The 24032-nt window shown below is 42.3% G+C and overlaps 1 protein-coding gene across 3 annotated transcripts in view; it reads left to right on the top strand.

The window, feature by feature from the left end:
* The window catches only part of LOC114656744 (uncharacterized), a 76398-nt gene extending 59492 nt beyond the window's left edge, over positions 1-16906 (top strand). For all 3 annotated transcript variants that reach the window (XM_051931359.1, XM_051931360.1, XM_028808358.2), the window contains exons 15-22: positions 4673-4790; positions 4886-5030; positions 5300-5513; positions 6608-6750; positions 9990-10125; positions 10300-10410; positions 11575-13273; positions 16574-16906. In XM_051931359.1, the coding sequence (XP_051787319.1) occupies positions 4673-4790; positions 4886-5030; positions 5300-5513; positions 6608-6750; positions 9990-10125; positions 10300-10410; positions 11575-11685 (978 nt within the window). In that variant the 3' untranslated portion in view covers positions 11686-13273; positions 16574-16906. The remainder of the gene's footprint in view (positions 1-4672; positions 4791-4885; positions 5031-5299; positions 5514-6607; positions 6751-9989; positions 10126-10299; positions 10411-11574; positions 13274-16573) is intronic.
* Positions 16907-24032: the final 7126 nt, after the last annotated feature.

The raw sequence follows: 24032 nt of genomic DNA, 5'->3' as shown, positions 1-24032 counted from the left end.
TGAAAATACCATTTTCAGTGATTTGTTATGAAATACACTGAATTTTCTCAGTGTCATGTAACTAAGCAATTCAAAGTGAGGGTGGTACAATGGTGCAGTTATCTAGGTTCAAATCCTGGTCTGGTCACTGTCTATATGGAAAATGTGTTTGATGTCTGTATTTGTGTGGGGTTTGCCCAAGTACTCCAGGATCCTCCTACAAAATTGAACAGTAGGTTTAGAAAAAGATGGCTAGACAAATGCATTTGTAAACTTAATTAATAATTGAGCAAATAAAGCAATAACTCGATACATTAATTAAGAGCATTTGTAGAAATCATAAAGTGATACAGAGTATTCAGCTAAAACATGAAACCAGATGAAGAAGACTTTGAACATGTGGCCAAATCAGCAAGAATAATTTGAAAGCAAAGACCTTGGAAATCATTCATGCTACTGAGAAGGGGGACAAAATAACTGATAATGTTTAGTCTTTTATGAATTTACTAGCAAGAATTACATTGTACTGAACTGCAAAGTCAAACAAGATTCTCAGATGTAGTGATATAATAATCCTGGATGGAAATGCTGAAGCATGACCAAGAACTATTCTGGCAGACCTGCTACCAGGGAATACTTTATGAGAGAGAAACAGGTGTCTAAGCTGCTCTTAAAATAGCAATAAACTTTGAAAAATTTAAACACAGGAATGAATGCAATATTTTGTGTGTGTATGTATAAGTGAAAAAAATCATTTATATGGTGGGCTTTTTTGCAAACACAGTATAGGAGTACACTGTTACATTTAGTCACTGAAAGGTCTTTGGATGCTTTAAATGTAATAATTTCAAATGTTTTAGTCATCATAACACTTATTAAACATCAGTAGATCGGTTTTTCATCACTGTGTGGAATATTGACATGATTGGAAAATTACTTGTTAAAATGAAGGATTCACAGGTCTTCTACTAAATATGTAATATCAATGAATAAACACTTCACTTCTGCTTTGTAAGTGTTATGAAGACCAAAAGAAGCTTTGTTAAGGTCTTGTTACATAACAGTAAAAGAGTAATAGATGCATTTTTGCAGTGCATAAACTATAAAGTGTTTCAAATGTAATATCTAACAAAAAAACACCCCTCCTCGAACCACCACCTTATCGTGGTGAAGGGGTTTGTGTGTCCCAATGATCCTAGGAGCTCTGTTGTCCGGGGCTTTATGCCCCTGGTAGGGCCACCCAAGGCAAACTGGTACTAGGTGAGGGATGAGACAAAGTGCGGTTCAACAGACCTTCTATGATGAATAAAAAATTTGGACGGCGTTTTCCCTCGCCCGGACGCGGGTCACCGGGGCCCCGCTCTGGAGGTGGGGCTCGATGGCGAGCGCCTGGTGGCCGGGCTTGCACCCATGGGGCTCAGCTGGGCACAGCCCGAAGAGGCAACGTGGGTCCCCCTTCCCATGGGCTCACCACCTATGGGAAGGGCCAAGGAGGTCGGGTGCAGTGTGAGTTGGATGGTGGCCGAAGGCGGGGACGTTGGTGGTCCGATCCTCGGCTACAGAAGCTGGCTCTTGGGACGTGGAATGTCACCTCTCTGAAGGGGAAGAAGCCTGAGCTAGTGCGCGAGGTTGAGAGATTTCGGCTAGATATAGTCCGGCTCACCTCGACGCACAGCTTGGACTCTGGAACCAATCTCCGTGAGAGGGGCTAGACTCTCTACCACTCTGGAGTTGCCCCCGATGAGAGGCTCCGAGCGGGTGTGGGCACACTTATTGCCCCCTGACTTGGAGCCTGTACATTGGGGTTTACCCCAGTGGAAGAGAGGGTAGCCTCCCTCCACCTTCGGGTCCTAACTGTTGTTTATGCATATGCACCGAACAGCAGTGTGGAGTACCCACCCTTTTTGGAGTCCCTGGAGGGGGTGCTAGAGGACATACCTTCTGGGGACTCCCTCGTACTGCTGGGAGACTTCAATGCTCACGTGGGCAATGACAGTGAGACCTGGAAGGGCGTGATTGGGAGGAATGGCCCCCCCAATCTGAACCCGAGTGGTGTTTTGTTATTGGACTTATGTGCTCGTCACGGATTGTCCATAACAAACACCATGTTCAAGCATAGGGGTGTTCATATGTGCACTTGGCACCAGCACACCCTAGGCCTCAGTTCGATGATCGACTTTGTGGTCATGTCGTCGGACTTGCGGCCACATGTCTTGGACACTCGGGTGAAGAGAGGGGCGGAGCTGTCGACTGATCACCACCTGGTGGTGAGTTGGCTTCGATGGTGGGGGAGGATGCCGGTCAGGCCTGGTAGGCCCAAACGTGTTGTGAGGGTCTGCTGGGAACGTCTGGCAGAGCCCCCTGTCAGAAGTAGCTTCAACTCCCACCTCCGGCAGAACTTCGACCACGTCCCGAGGGAGGTGGGGAACATTGAGTCCGAATGGGCCATGTTCCGTGCCTCTATTGTTGAGGCAGCTGACCGGAGCTGTGGCCATAAGGTGGTCGGTGCCTGTCGTGGCGGCAATCCCCGAACCTGTTGGTGGACACCAGTGGTGAGGAATGCTGTCAAGCTGAAGAAGGAGTCCTATCGGTCCTTTTTGTCCTGTGGGACTCTGGAGGCAGCTAATAGGTACAGGCAGGCCAAGCGGAATGCGGCTTCGGTGGTTGCTGAGGAAAAACTCGGGCGTGGGAGGAGTTTGGGGAGGCCATGGAGAATGACTTTCGGATGGCTTCGAGGAGATTCTGGTCCACCGTCCGGCATCTCAGGAGGGGGATGCAGTGCAGTGTCAACACTGTATGGTGGGGATGGTGCGCTGCTGACCTCGACTCAGGACGTTATGGGTCGGTGGGGGGAGTACTTCGAAGACCTCCTCAATCCCACTAACATGCCTTCCAATGAGGAAGCAGAGCCTGAGGACTCGGAGGTGGGCTCCCCCATCTCTGGGACTGAGGTCACCGAGGTGGTCAAAAAACTCCTTGGTGGCAGGGCCCCGGGGGTGGATGAGATACTCCTAGAGTTCCTCAAGGCTCTGGATGTTGTAGGGCTGTCTTGGTTGACACGTGTCTGCAACGTCGCATGGACATCAGGAACAGTGCCTCTGGATTGGCAGACCGGGGTGGTGGTCCCCCTCTTTAGGAAGGGGGACCAGAGGGTGTGTTCCAACTACAGAGGGATCACACTCCTCAGCCTCCCTGTAAAAGTCTATTCGGGAGTTCTGGAGAGGAGGGTCCATCGGATAGTCGAACCTCGGATTCAGGAGGAACAGTGTGGTTTTCGTCCTGGTCGCGGAACAGTGGACCAGCTCTACACCCTTAGCAGAGTCCTGGAGGGTGCATGGGAGTTCGCCCAACCAGTGTACATGTGTTTTGTGGACTTGGAAAAGGTGTTCGACCGTGTCCCTCAGAGAATCCTGTGGGAGGTGCTCCGGGAGTATTGGGTACCGGACACCCTGATAAGGGCTGTTCGGTCCCTGTACAACTGGTGTCCGAGCTTGGTCCGCATTGCCGGCAGTAAGTCGAACCCGTTTCCAGTGAGAGTTGGACTCCGCCAGGGCTGCCCTTTGTCACCGATTCTGTTCATAACTTTTATGGACAGAATTTCTAGGCGCAGCCAGGGTGTTGAGGGGTCCAGTTTAGTGGACTCAGGATTGGGTCACTGCTTTTTGCAGATGATGTTGTCCTGTTTGCTTCATCAGGCCGTGATCTTCAGCTCTCTTTGGATCAGTTTGCAGCTGAGTGTGAAGTGGCTGGGATGGGAATCAGCACCTCCAAATCCGAGACCATGGTCCTCAGCCGGAAAAGGGTGGAGTGCCCACTCAGGGTTGGGAGCGAGGTCCTGCCCCAAGTGGAGGAGTTCAAGTATCTCGGGGTCTTGTTCACGAGTGAGGGAAGAATGGAGCGTGAGATCGACAGGCGGATCGGTGCGGCATCCACAGTGATGCGGGCTCTGCATTGGTCTGTCGTGGTGAAAAAGGAGCTGAGCCGTAAGTCAAAGCTCTCAATTTACCAGTCAATCTATGTTCCTACCCTCACCTATGGTCATGAGCAATGGGTATTGACCGAAAGAACGAGATCGCGAATACAAGCGGCTGAAATGAGTTTCCTCCGCAGGGTGTCTGGGCTCTCCCTTAAAGATAGGGTGAGAAGCTCAGTCATCCGGGAGGGGCTCAGAGTAGAGCCGCTGCTCCTCCGCATCGAGAGGAGTCAGATGAGGTGGCTCGGGCATCTGATCAGGATGCCTCATGAACGCCTACCTGGTGAGGTGTTCCGGGCACATCTAACCAGGAAGAGGCCCCGGGAAAGACCCAGGACACGCTGGAGGGACTATGTCTCTCAGCTGGCCTGGGAATGCCTTGGGATTCTCCCGGAAGAGCTAGAAGAAGTGGCTGGGGAGAGGGAAGTCTGGGCATCTCTGCTCAAGCTGCTGCCCCCGCGACCCGACCTCGGATAAGCGGTAGAGGATGGATGGATGCATGGACAAAAAAGAAGTCTTGTCTATTCTGTACTGCTTACTGGGGATTTTAACTGCATTAAATGGAATCCTAGCATTAAAAGAGTGTAATTCTCCTTTCCTGGAACGATTTTCTACTTTTTCCACGTAACACTTTCAAAAATGCTAAATTTGTGACAGCATTCCTTACTGTACATTTCATCAGCAGACTTTAATTTCCAATTCCTTGTTTTTTTATAATAGGCATTTTGCTGGTGGAAAAAAGTAGCAATCAGCAGCAAGAAAGTTCGGCACATTGTACAGCAGAGGAGAATGGCAAGTTTGAGGCTATACTTTATTTCTTGGCACATTAAATTTAAAGGTACTTCTCACTGCACTCAATTGAAAAATGGTTTAGAAAAGGTTTAGGAAATGTATATGCTAATTTTGTGACTGTCATTTTTTTTCTTTTTAAAGAAAGCAAAGACCTACAGATGAAGACCAAAGTGTTTTGTATTAGCAGAAATAAACACAGAGTGTCTCAAGCTTTTTCAATGTGGGTAACTTGCTATCTGAGTCAGTGTAATGCAGATGAACTCTACCAGAGACATTTATTACAAAGGTAAGAACAAAGATGCAGAAAGACAGCGTTGCTCACTGGACAATGAATGGACTTTTTTTCAAACACAATAAAATTTCTCAAATGAACTGCAGCATTAAAATAAACAGTGTTGGGATAAAATTCCATGCAACTGACATCATTATTTTAACATTTACTTTACTAACAGTAATATAAATTTTGTGCAAATAAAAATCAAAGCTAAACAATTTAAACCTTATGTGGGATGAAATGAGCAATCCTTCTTTACTTATATGTGTTTCTCTTTTCAGAGTATTTTTGCAGTGGCAGAACTTTGTTTGCAACTTGAAACAGCGCTTAGCATATAGCAACAAAATCATAACTGCCCTACGAATAAGGACAATCTTTAATATGTGGAGAAAACAAGCAGACATTCTTCCTAAGAGAAGACTTTTAACTCTCAAGATCACTCAGACTCAACAGGTCAACCTTTTGAGGTTAATTCTGATATCATGGAGTCAGCTGGTTAGTGTACTCTGCCACTTTTTAAAGCTATTTACCTCAAAACAACTGATGAAAGTCTAATTTTTGTGGATGTACAGTACAGAGCAATAGGTTTTGGTTCATTATTTCATTTTAGATTCTTCATATCTTTTCCATTTTTATGGAAACTGAGAACCCCCAATTAAATGTTTCTGTTATATTTGTAGATACATTGTTCTCTAGTGCCTTTATTCTCAAAAGAGTCACTGTTGAATAGAGCACAGTAGTTGCACCTGAAAATTTACGTTCTTTTTTAAGTCATTCACCTAACTTGTGACATCACTTAATTCTGAGAGAAATTCTTGCATCATACCCCATTGTTCTGTTTTAAGCTAGTTCAGTAGCCATCAGTGAATTGTCTCATAAACCTACTGCACCAAATGCTTTTTGAGAGACAAGGCAGACATGATAATATAATGCACTCCATTGCTATTAGATGTTTTTGTTGCATCCTCGTAAAATTCCATCCTAATTGCAAAACAGAATCACCCCTTTCTAACTCTATAGTATATACCTGTTGCTATGCCTTTTTATTATTACTGAACATAAATATATCACTGCGGTGGGCTGGCGCCCTGCCTGAGATTTGTTCCTGCCTTGCACCCTGTGTTGGCTGGGATTGGCTCCAGCAGACCCCCGTGACACTGTGTTAGGATATAGCGGGTTGGACAATGACTGACTGACTGATAAATACATCACATATTTCACAATTGAGAGGATTCCTTTCAGTCCATCAAACATTTTTGAAAGGTGATATTACCTCCAAAAGCTTAATAGGCTAACTGGTCTAAAATTACCAAGGCCAGCTTACTGTCTTCCTGGAATCTGCCATCCAAAAGCAGAAGTATATGTGATCAAGTTGCCCTTGTGTTTTTTGAAAGCTAAAATCTGCAAAAACAATATCCCACTTTTTAAATTTAACTATTTAATTTCTCAGTATGTAAACTGAATTAAATTGAAGAGAATTCTGCTCATTGTCAACCAACTAGGAATGCACTACAGACAATCTCTTCTTCTTTCACTAAACAGCTCTGTCATTGTTCCTATATTGAATATTACTCTGCTTGCTTCTCTAGGCATTGTCTAGAAGACATCGTGTTCAATACCTCAGCAGAAAATATTTTACTCGATGGGCTCTAGTAGCCTTGGGACCACAGCAGGAGGATATGACAGAAAACCTCCAAAATCGGAGCCAGAGAAAATTTAGAACTTACCTTAGGTAGGTGGGTAGTCCACATTTGGAAATCTATAGTATCTACAAGGTTAGTCAAGTTGTTGTATAACAGGAAATATTTAATTATGCAAACTGGATTTTATTAGTCACTGTCTGTGTGGCTTTCTCTCCCTTGTACTACATACCTGCTGCTTAAGATAAATAGTGTCTCCAAAGTCTGTTGTTAATAAGTAAGATTAGCTGTGATTATGAATTTGCGCTGTGAGGAACACAACCAGTCCAGGGTTAACCTGATGCTAATAAGGTAAATCTGCAACCGTATAATTAGATAGAAAGAACACAATACCCTTAACTCAAATAGATTCATAGCTTTAAATTGTTTAGCTTTGATTTTTATTTGCACAAAATTTATATTACTGTTAGTAAATTAAATGTTAAAATAATGATGTCAGTTGCATGGAATTTTATTTGGTAAAGCTAAGAGACATAAAGCTTCAATGTAAGCATACAGTATAAGGTCAACAGCAATTAATCCAGAACAGCTGACAAACAACCACATCAACAAAAACACAATTAGACATATTTATCCAATTATTTAACAAGATTCTTAAGGTCAAGATAATAAGTTAATCTACCAACTTGTTGACAAGCAAGTACTTTTATGAAATACAGTTAACTTGATTAACATTATATGTGTTTTACAAGATGGACTAGTGATTAGAGGGTGGGCAGAATACGGTGTGTCACAAATGATCTAAATGGCTTTGCCTTTAGTCTGCCAAACAGAGTGAACTAAGAGTGGGAAGGTGGTACCCATTGATTCCATTTTCAAAAATGTTATCATACTAAAATGGTATGGAGAAGGTCAAAAAGGTTTCAGGGAGAGCCGTGTAGAAAAGATTCATTGCATCTTTTGACAGTGCAGACCTCATTACCTCTGAGAGAGAACAACCTGTGGAGAATTTTGTGGACTATAACTGTTGATCTTTTGTGTTAAGTACTACAAATATATTGCCCAGAATCTTAATGTTTATGCAACCTGGCCATTGAGATATACTGTAAAACATGTACAATGACCCAAGGAAAACAAACTCTGAAAACTGAAGGAATGGAACAGAAGTGTCTCTGATTCACTCTGATAAGAAGACTGATGAGATTCAGAACAGAGCATCAAGGATAATAAAGTGAACTACAAGGAACACTCATATACCTGTCTACATGCTGATGGGATTTTTCTGCAACCCTGCAAGTGCATTCTGTATGCAGTGACGTGTGCCAAGTAGTTTATTTGCATTTTTTAACCACTGGTTTACCAGTCCCATTGTCAAACTCTTGGCTTTATATATACCGAAATCTACTGAATATTTAGCAGAATGAACTGCTAAGACCTCAATGGGGTCTACCTAATACTGGATGACTGTTTCTGGCCCTATACCTAAATGGTCTTTCGCCATCTGTATCTGTGATCACAGTATACAGAGTATAATCAATAAGGTGTTAAGGGCAGGGCGAAGAGGTCAGCACTTTTCAGCTGTACAGTATAAATAGAAAGGAGAATTTTAAAATTGGCTCTGAGCTTATCTACAAGTTAGTGTAGACAGATATAAGGGTGCTCTTTGTAGTTCTTTTTATAATCCTTGCTGCTGTGTTTTGAATACATTGGAGAGTTTCTGGATTGTGGCAATGCTGCTGGGATAGAAACTGGATTGTAACTTGTAACAACTGAATGCTTTTACTGGCCTGCTAGTAAAGGAATACATTAGTCAATTTGATTTCCTAAAATGAGCTGGCATTTATACATCCTCTATATTAAAGAACATCATTTTGCATAGTCTCTACACTGGGAAAGTAAGTTTTAAATAGCACTGGGATATAAAATCTAGTAGTTAATTCAGTATTGAAGGAGTGATGTGCTGCTTGTCACAGAGTCTACAGTAATCCCTCCTCCATCGCGGGGGTTGAGTTCCAGAGCCACCCGCGAAATAAGAAAATCCGCGAAGTAGAAACCATATGTTTATATGGTTATTTTTATATTGTCATGCTTGGGTCACAGATTTACGCAGAAACACAGGAGGTTGTAGAGAGACAGGAACGTTATTCAAACACTGCAAACAAACATTTGTCTCTTTTTCAAAAGTTTAAACTGTGCTCCATGACAAGACAGAGATGACAGTTCTGTCTCACAATTAAAAGAATGCAAACATATCTTCCTCTTCAAAGGAGTGCGCATCAGGAGCACAGACTGTCAGAAAGACAGCGGAAAGCAAACAAATCAATAGGGCTGTTTGGCTTTTAAGTATGCGAAGCACCGCCGGTACAAAGCTGTTGAAGGCGGCAGCTCACACCCCCTCCGTCAGGAGCAGGGAGAGAGAGAAAGAGAGAGACAGAGAAAAACAAACAGTCAAAAATCAATACGTGCCCTTCGAGCTTTTAAGTATGCGAAGCAACGTGCAGCATGTCGCTTCAGGAAGCAGCTGCACAGAAGGTAGCAACGTGAAGATAATCTTTTCAGCATTTTTAGACGAGCGTCCGTATCGTCTAGGTGTGCGAACAGCCCCCCTGCTCACACCCCCTACGTCAGGATCAGAGAAAGTCAGCGCAAGAGAGAGAGAGAGAAAAGTAAGTTGGGTAGCTTCTCAGCCATCTGCCAATAGCGTCCCTTGTATGAAATCAACTGGGCAAACCAACTGAGGAAGCATGTACCAGAAATTAAAAGACCCATTGTCCTCAGAAATCTGCGAACCAGCAAAAAATCCGCGATATATATTTAAATATGCTTACATATAAAATCCGCGATAGAGTGAAGGCGAAGCGCGATATAGCGAGGGATCACTGTATTGTATTTTTGTCAGTTCCTCTCCTAACGTTTTCAATGTGTTTTTCACTTATACAGTATTTTCATTACTTTATGACTCTTGGCTTGTATCTTTGATGTTTTTAAATATTTTATCTTATTTTATTCTTTTGGAATATATTTATTTCCGCATGAAACAGGATGTTGGGCAGTATAGAGTTTTTTTCTGTTGTCTCAGACCTGTCTTGAACTTTATGAATGGTCTGCTCTCACTGTGCTTAACTTCTTTGTGAACTTTCACTTTCACTTATTACTAATGATGCTCACTTTTGAGAAAGTCACAATTAATTGTATTCTGATGGTATCATATTGCTGAGAGAATGCTGTTTCCTTTCTCTCTTGTCTTTTTTTTGCAATGGTTGTTGCTTATCTCTAGTTCTTTTGATATCTTGGCCGATTTATTATAGTTTTACTCTTCATGTTTCCTCAGCAAAAAGTACTTTATGAGGTGGAGGCATGAATCTCTGCTGCAGCAGTATCAAAAGAGAAAGGTGGTGCAGATAAAAATAATTGCTTGGAACCAGTGGAAGGAATTTGCTGAAGCAGAGCTTTTCATTAAAAACATTGTAAGTGCTATACGTTTTCTGAGTTGCATTAAGACTAACAACAATAATATGTATATTAGAGTTTTGAGGCATTCTCTGGCTTATTTGTAGTCATATTACTAATACTTTCCACATGGAAAACTACATACAAATAAAAAAGTCTCCGGTTTATTTCTTTCTGTTTATATTGTAAAGAATGAACGACAAAAGTTAGACAAAGCCTGGATGGAATGGCGGAAGAGGTTCATTCAGATTCAAGTCGCTCAGAATTTCATGGCTAAGCAACAGAAAGCACTGCTGTTTGAAGTAAGTAGCTCTGTTCCTGTTAACGCTAAAGGTTTAGAAAATACCAAGCCCTGTGCTCTGCACCCCATCTGGCCTCCTGTATCCATTCCTCTGCTTCTTCACTTGTGTTTCTGGTCCTCTAGCACTAGTTCTTATCTGTGATTATTATTATTACTACTTATGTTTTCAGTTCAGGAGTTTAAGACTGGTTTTGAATCCTAGTTAAGTGACTATCTGCACAATCTCACCACATCTAAATGGGTTTTCCTCCTGTATATCAACATTGTTCCTGATAGGTCAATTAGCAGCCCAAAATTGGTCAGATATGAGAGACTGTGGGTGTGTGTGTGTGTGTGTGAGTGAGTGTGTCCTGCCTTGGGCTGGTAGTCTACTCAGGACTGGATTTCTGCCTTACAATTGATAATTCTAGGATGAGCAACAGCACCTCACCATCCCGAAATGGATTAAGCAGGTTTGAAAATGAGAGGAGGTGGACAAACTAAAGTTCTAAAAAAAATCTACTCAAAGACAGTAAAGAAAGTAAATGTAATTTATTTTCCACCATTGGTGGGTGGACAATATTAGTTTGTTTTCTGTATCAACTTTTTTGTGGGAGACCAAAGCCTGTCCTGGTGGAACCAACCCTTGGTGGAATGTCAAACATTATCAGGACATTCTCCCACACACCCATAATAATAAACAGCTCATTTAGAAATGTCAATTTATGTAACATTCACATATTTAAAATATGAAAGAAAACCAAATCATCCAGAGAAAATTTGTATGGTTATGAGGAAAACGTGGAAATGATAAATATTGACATATCCCTAAACAGGTCTTTTTGGTCAAAGGCTATTTGCAAGTCAAAGAGGACCCTTTCTGGCAAGCTCTAGCAGCAGCTTTATAATGGCTGGTGCCCCCAAGTTACATGCTAACCACTTTTATGGAGACTGAAGAGCTTTGCATTAGTTGTCATGATACAAAGACATGTGAACCCTTTTCAAGTATTATTTTGTTTCAAAGGATTCAGTGAATGAATCTGAATTCTTCAACAAAAGCTTGTGAGTTGGAGTTGTTGGAGAAATTGAGCATTGCATCAGTTGTATGCTGTAATTCGCCATGATTTTAGATAGAAATCTAAAGTAAATCATTTTTCATACATTCTCATGGTTTTCCTTTTTTCAGGCTTTCTCTGCATGGTGCAGTCTGGTTTATCCACAGAAGTCTAAAGAGAAGTTACTGGGACATGTCCATACCAGTATGCAGGGGCACACAAGAGAAGGTGAAACAGAATAAGTGAATATCCTACAACAGCAAAAAAGGTCCAAGGGTGCAGAAGACAGTGCTTTTGTTACTTTATCTCATGTATCATCTTAATCATAATCATTTATGCCAAACAAATACAGCTTGTTCCATCTGCACCTTGCATCCATAAGAGTTAAAGGACAAGCATTTTATATTTTTAGAGAAACCTTCAAGGTTTCTCTGTTTGATAGCTAAGTGTCTACTTTCAGGAGCACTTTGCCAATGAAGAGTCAGTTAAATATATTGTCTTCCCCTGTGCCATCCCATGCAGGAGTCTAATGTGGGGAAAAAGACAAAATGCACTAAAAGTCAACTTTTTCTATATTCTTTGTAGCTGTTTGCTGCAACTGTACTGTATCTTTTTATTTGTGTTCTGTCAGAGTTTTGGCACATTTTTATTAAATTTGGTGTAAGAAAAATTCAACATCTCTCGTCAAATAGTAGTATGACATTAGATCTGCCTATGAAAATGACCCAGTAAGAAGGCATTTTCATGAAACATTCTGTAGGAGAAATTAAAAAAATACACATACCAAAGAATATGTGCAGCAAAGTGCTAGCCACAATGTGTCTTTTATTTCACAGTAGTAACAATAATGTGTCTACAGATAAACAAGTAACGTCATCATAAGGGCAACAGTGTCGTGACAGGAGATTAAATGTCTTCAGAAAAAGGGAACAAATAGTCTGACAGAAGATTAGGTGCCAAAGAGGGCGTGAACTCATAGACATAGTGTTCAAATAATCTGACGGGATTAGGGTGTGGTGCTGATGACAGGACTGAGCACATCCTTGGAGGCCAGTTGTTCATTAGAACCAACCCAGATGCCCTTTCTCTGTTACACGTTTTCAATGTTTTTAAGAGTTGTTACTCTCTTTTTAAGTCTGTATTTCTTAAACCATTTTTAATTGTTAGTAGTTGGGTGACTGGTGTGGTCAGTACCCACAATTATGCAGGGAGAAGATCAGAAGAATATCTGTATTACTGCATCCAGAATTAAAATGAAAAAAATGCTGGCTTTCATTTACCCTGTGAACAGTATCCAAAAACAGGGATCTGAGTTCAGGTCATTGCCGTAATGACATTTACATGGACACTCCATGAGCACACTGGTTTTCTTCCTTTTCCCAGTTCCCAGTGGTTTAAGTGGGTGTGCGCGTGTTTGCCTCCCAGTATGCTGGGGGAGAGAGTTGGTGTCCACTTTGTGCTCAGTGCAGCCCTCACAAGTCTGTAATGGAAATGCGGTTTCAGAAAATAAATGAAAATTAAATCAGTTCTTGTTTGTCTTCCCAGCTACATTCTTCAACTTTAGGCGGAGCTACAACCTGTCTTTCTAGCTTTAAAAAGAAAACATTGATAACAATGGTGTGCTATGTTTTTGGATGTACAATTACAAATAAAGTTGTTTGGCTTAGCATCGCAATGCTTACCTGCACATCACCATAACGCCTTGTTTACCATTTTGTAGGAGTAGCCACATCATGTCAGCTGTCACCTGCCTTCAGGTGAGGTAGGCAGACAAGACCATTAGCCTTGAACAATGGCCTTTATGTAGCAGCACGGCGGTCTTTAGACGTTGTTTTGATTGGTTTAGGTTAGGTTAGGTTTAGGTTTATTTGTCATATATAGGTTAACACAGGGTCAACATAAAATGAAATGTGTATGACGAGAAAAACAAGTCACTCAGCCTAGATCTAATAAAGCTAAAAAAAAAATAATTTTAAAAAATTACAAGTTAAAAATAGACAAGCCATATAAAATAAAATATGTATGTTTTAAAAGAAGTTATAGAGCAATATGAGTTGAATGAGCAGCAAGTACAAATGACAGTTATTGCACAGATAATGTTTTATGAGTACAGGTGCATATTCCATAAAGTGCAGATGCATGTTCCAGTCAGTATTCAGAGTGTGTGCAGGTACAGTTTATGTGTGAGTATTGCAATGTAGATGTAGTGCAATGTAGATGTAATGTAAGTTTATGTAAGTGTTCAGGTGTTGCTGTTGAGGAGTCGAATGGCCTGGTGGTAAAAACTGTTCTTAAGTCTTGTAGTCCGAGCAGCCAGACTCTTGTATCGTCTGCCAGACGGTAACAAGGAGAACAGCTGGCGTGCTGGATGGCTGTGGTCCTTTATGATGCTGCTTGTCTTACGCAAGCACCGATGGAGGTAAATGTCTTCAATGGCAGGGAGGCTCTTGCCCGTGATGTGCTCTGCTGCCTTCACCACTCTCTGTAGTGATTTCCGGCTGCTGGCAGAGCAGCTCCCATACCAGATGGTAATGCAGCCCGTCAGCAGACTCTCGACCACAGTCCTGTAAAAGTTTGAGGTGATGTTGGCATTCATGCCAAGCTTCCTCAGCCTCCTCAGGAAGTAGAGCCGCTGGCGAGCTTTCTTGACCACAGTGTCAATGTGAAGGGTCCACAAGAGATCCTCGGTGATGTTTACTCCAAGGAACTTGAAGCTGTTAACCCTTTCAACTTCTACGCCGCTGATGTAGATGGCCTGGTGTTCTCTGCATTGCTGTTTCTGATAGTCCACGATCATCTCCTTGGTTTTGCTGACGTTAAGAGACAAGTTGTTATCCAGGCACCAATTACTCAATGCCAGCACCTCCTCTCTGTAGGCTGTCTCATCGTTGTCAGTGATAAGGCCTATGATGGTTGTGTCGTCTGCAAACTTGATGATGGTGTTTGTGCCGTGTTTTGCAACACAGTCATGGGTGAACAAGGAATACAAGAGGGGGCTAAGCACACAGCCCTGCGGCGCTCCTGTGTTTAAAATGAGTGATGAGGACGTGTGTTTGCCAAGATGGCTGCACCGACGAGAGCTCCGAGTCATCTCAGCAAAAAGTTATTTATTTTCTTACTACTCACTCTCTTTGTGCGTACTACTTTATCACACTTTCAGTATGACCAGCAAACACTATTGGAATTACGTTCATCAGCCAGTTCGGATTTTACAACAGTTTTTGATATTGCGGACACTGTACTGCATGGAGTCTTTTGCTTACTCGCGGGATGCCGATGGAAAACAAAGAGGGGGAAACGTGCCGGAGTTCTGTGCCGAACCTGACAGAGAAACAACAAGCCTCCTCTGCCTAGCATCCTACTCGCTAACGTTCAGTCTCTGGACAACAAATTAGGTGAGCTGCGCGCATGGATAAAGCACCAAAAAGACATCATGAACTGCTGCATTTTGGCGTTCACAGAGACGTGGTTGGAGCCCAGCGTACCTGACTGCGCAGTCACACCAGACGGGTTCACAGTTTATCGGGGAGACAGAACGAAGGACTCAGGCAAGTCAAGGGGAGGGGGTGTGTGCTTTATGGTTAACTCTTCGTGGGCTACGGATGTGTGTGTCTTAAAAACGCACTGCTCACCGGTTGTCGAGCTGCTGACCATTAAAGTTAGACCCTTTTACCTCCCGAGGGAGTTCAGTTCAGTTCTCCTTTCAGTTGTTTACATCCCCCCACAAGCTGATAAAGCTTCAGCTATGGATGAACTGTATGATGTTATCAGTGGACTAGAGAACGCTATCTCAGAAGCAGCATTTATTGTGCTGGGAGACTTTAACAGAGCAAACAGGAAGAAAGTTCTCCCTAAATACTATCAGCACATATCTCCCCCCCACAAGAGATGATCAAACACTGGATCATTGTTACACCTTATTCAAGGATTCCTACAAATCCCTCCCTCGACCAGCTTTTGGAAAAGCAGACCATTGCTCTATATTGCTGCTGCCTGCATATAAACAAAGACTTAAACAGGAAAAACTGGTTTACAGGGACATCTACAAATGGGACAGTGAAGCTGAGGGGGTCTTACAGGACTGCTTTGAATCAACTGATTGGCAGATGTTTGAGGATGCAGCTGATGGCAACATCAATGAATTCACAGACTCTGTCACAGGTTATATCAGCAAGTGCATTGACGATGTTGTCACTAAAACCTCCATTTGCATATATCCTAACCAGAAACCTTGGGTAAATAGGGAGATTCGGGCTAAGCTCAAGGCGCGGACCTCTGCCTTTGGCTCAGGGGCCTCTGGTGCATACAGAGCAGCCAGATATGACCTCTGGAGGTCCATCAAGAAGGCCAAACAGGACTACAGGGACAAAGTGGAGTCAAGCTACCACAGCTGTGACACCAAGTGCCTGTGGAATGGACTGTGCTGCATCACTGACTATAAAAAGAAAAACACAGTCAGTGTTCAGCCCACTGCATGTCTTGCAGACGAGCTCAACACTTTCTATGCTCGTTTTGATGCAACCAATAAAGAACAGGTGCTATATCCTCAAGGGGGCAGTGAGTCTGTCACTCTGATCCTTGAAACATCTGACGTGAGAAGGTCCTTCAAAAAGGTCAATCCTCGCAAAGCTCCGGGACCAGATGGCATCCCAGGTCGTGCCCCCAGGGCGTGTGCTGACCAGCTAGCAGGTGTGTTCACCAACATCTTCAATCTCTCCCTGAGGCAGTCAGTGGTCCCCACTTCCTTCAAGGCATCCACCATCATTCCTGTTCCAAAGAAACCGGTGGTCTCCTGTCTGAATGACTATCGCCCGGTTGTACTGACATCGGTCATTATGAAGTGCTTCGAGCAACTGGTCAAAGGTTACATCTGCTCCTCCCTCCCCGACACGCTGGATCCTCTCCAATTTGCTTACAGAGCAAACAGATCTACAGAGGATGCCATTGCGCTAACAATAAACACTGCCCTCACCCACCTGGAAAGAGGAAATACATATGTAAGAATGCAGTTCATAGATTACGGCTCGGCATTCAACACCATCATCTTGCAGCTTGACGACCTTGGGTTGGGGACGACCATCTGCAGATGGGTTTTCTCTTTCCTCACAAATAGGCCTCAGGTGGTGAGAGTTGGTGATTGTATGGGAGTCATCATATGCATTCTGGTTCCAGTGTTTGTTTTAGTTCACAATGTACCATTATTCTACAGTTATTGTTTATTAACATTGTTTATGTCTTTCACTTTCTGGTGTCATAGGTTAGTAGATAATACTGGTTAGGTAACGGCAGTGACATTAGGGAGATGGCTGTGTTTCTTCAAGGAACTGACAACAATGCAAATGTTTTCCTGCAGTTCAGCTATTGTCATGTTTGAATCTGGCATGCTGTTGTTCTGTAAGTGAACTGAGAAAAAAATCTTTAATGTTCCACATAATCAGTATTTTAAGACTATTTATTTTATTTTAACATTTTATTTTTAGACTTTATATTAAACTTTCACATCAAATGTTTTTTTGTAACATGATCTAAATCCATATAGGTGAGTGTGTGCATGAATGGGCCCGGTGATGTCCTTGTGCTTGATGCTGCAGAGATAAGATTTGGCTCCGCACAACAATAAAATAGAGTGAGCCTACTGGAGAATGTCATGTTTTATGTGTTAAAAATAAAGTCAAAGCACCGTCTGAGGACGACTGAAAAGTGTCTCAGGTGACGTGAACTAGATTAGGTCTATCTAAACATTAACAGTGAGGTCTTCATTAATTACTTAGATTTCAATTTGTTTTAGACGGGTAGCACAAATGATGCAATATAAGACACTAGGTTAAAAAATATACAATAATAAATTTTATGGTAAAAATAACAAGTGTATTGAATAATAATAATAATAATAATTCATTACATTTATATAGTGCTTTGAAGTCTGTATTCTCTTCCTGTGACTTTTGGGTGGTGTAAAGGAAGGGACATCGGTATTTAAGTGTTCAAGAGCCTAATGGTAGCAGGCAGAAAAATAAACGAGAGAAGCTTCTTATTGCACCATGGCAGAATAAGCCTGTGGCTGAAGGAACTCCAACACAGCACCCGCTATGGCATCCAATTTTGCCACCATTCTCATTTCCACAACGGCTTCTACAGTGTCCAGAGTCAGTCCTGCGATGGAGCTGTCTTTACTAATCAGAACCTGAGCCAGGCAGTTGTGTGACCCTGACTCAGATTGGTAGCTTGGGCTTGATGTGTGTTTAGTTTAATTCCATCATCATCTCCATCTGGTTTGAAGTAAGACTAAAACTCCCTGGTTGTTATCTTCATTTGACCTTTCAGTCACATGTAAAAGTCCAACAATGAGGTCACCCACTTGGAGGTGAGCTGATTGTATGCAGTGGTGGGCACTCTGCCATTGTAGGACTCCTGCTGTTGTTTACTTTCACCTTTAGGATGGGTGGTAATGGCAAGCCTATAAGTCTGAAACAGAAGACATGGCCACTGAATGGGAAAGTATGTTAACAAACAGACTAATTGGTGATATACTGGTCAAATCTTAGCCTCTAAGAAGCTATAGTATGTCCACATACATGAAGAGAACCAAGTTTAAAATTTGGTTTTAAACTCATGCATAAACACACACACAGAATCATGCATGCAAAGTGATGCCATCTGTGATGGTGGGCTGTTGGGCATCTCCGTCAAATGCAACATGAACCTCACTGTAAAACTGAAATGGAGTGAGTATATCAGCACAGCTAATAGTACAAACATGGACGGCATGGCTCCAGGGATAACTGACACTGGTGCAAACCCACAGCAACAAGCTCTACAGAAAGATTTGTTATTATGTAGTGAGCCTGTTTTATACATTGAGTGTATAAGCAATTACAATACCAATTACCTAACACTCTACTGTATATATTAATTAAAAGACACTAATAGGGTACTATTATAGTAAAAAAATAAGATGTATATGAAGTATACTGAGTAGCTGAAAAGTAATGCGGTGATAGTCATCAGTTGGTTTGCTTTTTTTGAGTTATGACCAGATGACAACAAATGACAAGAAAACAAAAACCTCAGGAAGCCAAGTAGACCTCTCAGAGTCCCAAAGCTTTTTCAACCCCACTCAGATCATACAGAGCGCTCTTCAAAGATAAAATTGTGCACAGAGTGGACCTATTTTTATACTAATTGGTTGGATGAAATGAAATCTCACATTAAAGGTCACACGCCTGTTTTAGGGTGACACCACAGACCTCAAGTACACACAAACAAAGGCTCACTTCTCTATGGCGCCTGATGACCGCGACGCTCTTAGCTCTCTGACCGGATGACTGTGTTGTATTTCTGAATGGATGAGTAGTAACTTTCTCAAGCTAAATAAGGAAAAACAGAAATCTTGGTTGTTTGCAAAAATTAAAATACTGAAGGTCTTGGAAATAATCTTGATCCCTTAGAATTAAAAGTCAAGGCAGAGGTAAAGAATTTAGTTGTAATCATGAACTCTGTCCTACACTTTAAAGCACATATTGTTCAGATTAGTAGGGCTACATTTTTCCTTAACTTTGAAAAACATTAGACCTCTTTAACATTGCAAGATGCTGAACTTAATTTACGCTTTTGTTTTGAGTCAGCTAGATTACTATAATACACTTCTAACAGGACTACCTAAGAAGGACAATCAGTTACAATTAGTGCAGAATGAAGCAGCAAATATCTTAATGAGAAAAAGAAAATCTGAGCACATCTCACCAGTCGTAGGGTCATTACACTGGTTACCAGTGTCTTTTAGAACTGACTTTAAAATGTGACCAATGGTGTATAAAGATTTAAATAATCTGCTCCTTGCTATACTTCAGAGTGCCTGCCCTTCTACACTCTAAGTCATAACCTTAGAACTTCTAATAATTGTCTGCTTATAATTTCGCCAAGCTTAAAAAAAGTGCTGAGGCGGCCTTTTGCTGTTATGCACCTTAAGTGCAGAGACAAACGAGGCTAACACTGAATTATTTTAACAAAACCCCTAAACAAAGAATGCTTTCAAAAATGGAAGTGTTAATCATTTATTTTCATCAATCAACAAAATGCAGTGAATGAACAAAAGAGAAATCTAAATCAAATCAATATTTGGTGTGACCACCCTTTGCCTTCAAAACAGCATCAATTCTTCTATGTACACTTGAACACAGTTTTTGAAGGAACTCAGCTGGTAGGTTGTTTCAAACATCTTGGAGAACTAACCACAGATCTTCTGTGGATGTAGGCTTCCTCACATCCTTCTGTCTCTTCATGTAATCCCAGACACACTCAATGATGTTGAGATCAGGGCTCTGTGGGGGCCATACCATCACTTCCAGGACTTCTTGTTCTTCTTTATGCTGAAGATAGTACTTAATGACTTTGGCTGTATGTTTGGGGTCGTTGTCCTGCTGCAGAATAAATTTGGGTCCAATCATGCGCCTCCGTGATGGTATTGCATGATGGATAAGTACAGTGCATCTGGAAAGTATTCACAGCGCATCATTTTTTCCACCTTTTGTTATGTTACAGCCTTATTCCAAAATGGATTAAATTCATTTTTTCCTCAGAATTCTACACACAACACCCCATAATGACAACATGAAAAAGGTTTACTTGAGGTTTTTGCAAATTTATTAAAAATAAAAAACTGAGAAATCACATGAACATAAGTATTCACAGCCTTTGCTCAATACTTTGTCGATGCACCTTTGGCAGCAATTACAGCCTCAAGTCCTTTTGAATATGATGCCACAAGCTTGGGCGGAGTGGTGGCTCTGAGGCTAAGGATCTGCGCTGGTATCCGGAAGGTTGCCGGTTCGAATCCCCGTCACTGCCAAAAGAGATCCTACTCTGCTGGGCCCTTGAGCAAGGCCCTTAACCTGTAATTGCTCCAGGGGCGCTGTACAATGGCTGACCCTGCGCTCTGACCCCAAGGGGTATGCGAAAAACTAACAAACACTGTTGTAAGTCGCTCTGGATAAGAGCGTCTGCTAAATGATGTAAATGTAAATATATCCTTGGCCAGTTTCGCCCATTCCTCTTTGCAGCACTTCTCAAGCTCCATCGGGTTGGATGGGAAGCGTTGGTGCACAGCCATTTTAAGATCTCTCCAGAGATGTTCAATCGGATTCAAGTCTGGGCTCTGTCTGGGCCACTAAAGGACATTCACAGAGTTGTCCTGAAGCCACTCCTTTGATATCTTGGCTGTGTGCTTAGGGTCATTGTCCTGCTGAAAGATGAACCGTCACCCCAGTCTGAGGTCAAGAGCACTCTGGAGCAGGTTTTCATCCAGGATGTCTCTGTACATTGCTGCAGACATCTTTCCCTTTATCCTGACTAGTCTCCCAGTCCCTGCCGCTGAAAAACATCCCCTCAGCATGATGCTGCCACCACCATGCTTCACTGTAGGGATGGTATTGGCCTGGTGATGAGCGGTGCCTGGTTTTCTCCAAACGTGACGCCTGGCATTCACACCAAAGAGTTCAATCTTTGTCTCATCAGACCAGAGAATTTTCTTTCTCATGGTCTGAGATCCTTCAGGTGCCTTTTGGCAAACTCCAGGCGGGCTGCCATGTGCCTTTTACTAAGGAGTGGCTTCCGTCTGGCCACTCTACCATACAGGCCTGATTGGTGGATTGCTGCAGAGATGGTTGTCCTTCTGGACGGTTCTCTCCACAGTGGACCTCTGGAGCTCTGACAGAGTGACCATCAGGTTCTTGGTCACCTCCCTGACTAAGGCCCTTCTCCCCCGATTGCTCAGTTTAGATGGCCGGCCAGCTCAAGGAAGAGTCCTGGTGGTTTCAAACTTCTTCCACTTACGGATGATGGAGGCCACTGTGCTCATCGGGACCTTCAAAGCAGCAGAAATTTTTCTGTAACCTTCCCCAGATTTGTGCCTTGAGACAAGCCTGTCTCGGAGGTCTACAGACAATTCCTTTGACTTCATGCTTGGTTTGTGCTCTGACATGAACTGTCAACTGTGGGACCTTATATAGACAGGTGTGTGCCTTTCCAAATCATGTCCAATCAACTGAATTTACCACAGGTGGACTCCAATTAAGCTGCAGAAACATCTCAAGGATGATCAGGGGAAACAGGATGCACCTGAGCTCAATTTTGAGCTTCATGACAAAGGCTGTGAATACTTATGTACATGTGCTTTCTCAATTTTTTTATTTTTAATAAATTTGCAAAAACCTCAAGTAAACTTTTTTCACGTTGTCATTATGGGGTGTTGTGTGTAGAATTCTGAGGAAAAAAATGAATTTAATCCATTTTGGAATAAGGCTGTAACATAACAAAATGTGGAAAAAGTGATGCGCTGTGAATACTTTCTGGATGCACTGTATCTGCCTGTATTTCTCAGCATTGAGAACACCATTAATCCTGACCAAATCTCCAACTCCATTTGCAGAAATGCAGCCCCAAACGTGCAAGGAACATCCACCATGCTTCACTGTTGCCTGCAGACACTCATTATTGTACCGCTCTCCAGCCCTTCGATGAACAAACTGCCTTCTGCTACAGCCAAATATTTCAAATTGTGACTCATCAGTCCAGAGCACCTGCTGCTATTTTTCTGCACCCCAGTTCCTATGTTTTCATGCATACTTGAGTCGCTTGGCCTTGTTTCCACGGCGGAGGTATGGCTTTTTGGCTGCAACTCTTCCATGAAGACCACTTCTGGCCAGACGTCTCCGGACAGTAGATGGGTGTACCTGGATCCCACTGGTTTCTGCCAGTTCTGAGCTGATGGCACTGCTGGACATCTTCCGATTTTGAAGGGTAATAAGCTTGATGTGTCTTTCATCTGCTGCACTATGTTTCCTTGGCCGACCACTGCGTCTACGATCCTCAACGTTGCCCGTTTCTTTGTGCTTCTTCAAAAGAGCTTGAACAGCACATCTTGAAACCCCAGTCTGCTTTGAAATCTTTGTCTGGGAGAGACCTTGCTGATGCAGTATAACGACCTTGTGTCTTGTTGCTGTGCTCAATCTTGCCATGACATGAAACTGTCTTCCACAACCTCACCTTGGTAGCAGAGTTTGGCTGTTTCTCACCCAGTTTTAAGCCTCCTACACAGCTGCTTCAGTTAATGACTGTGTTTCAACCTACGTGTGACATTGATGATCATTAGCACCTGTTTGGTATAATTGGTTGATCATACACCTGACTAGAATCCTACAAAATCCATGACTTTGTGCAAGTGTACCTATAAGAATTGATGCTGGTTTGAAGGCAAAAGGTAGTAACACCAAATATTAATTTGATTTTGATTTTTCTTTTGTTCGCTCACTTTGCATTTTGTAAATTGATAACAATAAACAATCATTATTTATATTTCTGAAAGCATTCTTTGTTTACAGCATTTTTTCACACCTGCCTAAAACTTTTGCACAGTACTGTATATATAAGGAATTTACCTTTCTACTTATTATACAGTATATCTGTTTTATGTATGTGTATATTCATTTATTTTTGTATGTTATATATTCAATAATTTTCTTATCTAATTTTAATTTGTTTTTCTATTCTTCGGTCTATTTCTCTGACGTCTTGTAAGACACTTTGGTCGACATCCTATGCATGAAGACATGCTAAGGAAATATTTGTTGTTGTTGTGGAGTTTGCATGTTCTCCCAATGTCTGCGTGGGTTTCCTCCCACAGTCCAAAGACTGTGCAGGGATAGATAGATAGATAGATAGATAGATAGATAGATAGATAGATAGATAGATAGATAGATAGATAGATAGATAGATAGATAGATAGATAGATAGATAGATAGATAGATAGATAGATAGATAGATAGATAGATACTTTATTAATCCCAAGGGGAAATTCACATACTCCAGCAGCAGCATACTGATACAAAAAAACAATAATAAAGAGTAATAAAAATGTAGGTAAAAACAGACAATAACTTTGAATAATGTTAAAGTTTACCCCCCCAGGTGGAACTGAAGAGTCGCATAGTGAGAGGGAGGAACGATCTCCTCAGTCTGTCAGTGGAGCAGGACAGTGACAGCAGTCTGTCGCTGAAGCTGCTCTTCTGTCTGGAGATGACACTGTTTAGTGGATGCAGTGGATTCTCCATAATTGATAGGAGCCTGCTGAGCGCCCATTGCTCTGCCACGGATGTCGAACTGTCCTGCTCCATGCCTACAATAGAGCCTGCCTTCCTCACCAGTTTGTCCAGGCGTGAGGCATCCTTCTTCTTTATGCTGCCTCCCCAGCACACCACCGCGTAGAAAAGGGCGCTTGCCACAACCGTCTGATAGAACATCTGCAGCATCTTATTGCAGATGTTGAAGGACGCCAGCCTTCTAAAGAAGTATAGTCAGCTCTGTCCTTTCTTACACAGAGCATCAATATTGGCAGTCCAGTCCAATTTATCATCCAGCTGCACTCCCAGGTATTTATAGGTCTGTACCCTCTGCACACAGTCAACTCTGATGATCACGGGGTCCATGAGGGCCCTGGGCCTCATAAAATCCACCACCAGCTCCTTGTTTGTTTTTTTGGTGCATTGGCGATCCTAAAATTGTCCCTAGCATGTGCTTGGTGTGTGGGTGTGTG

The sequence above is a fragment of the Erpetoichthys calabaricus genome, chromosome 8, assembly GCF_900747795.2.
Source record: "Erpetoichthys calabaricus chromosome 8, fErpCal1.3, whole genome shotgun sequence".
Classification (NCBI taxonomy): Eukaryota; Metazoa; Chordata; class Cladistia; order Polypteriformes; family Polypteridae; genus Erpetoichthys; species Erpetoichthys calabaricus.
Note: the sequence above shows the minus strand (reverse complement) of the source record. Positions and strands in the feature narration are given on the sequence as shown.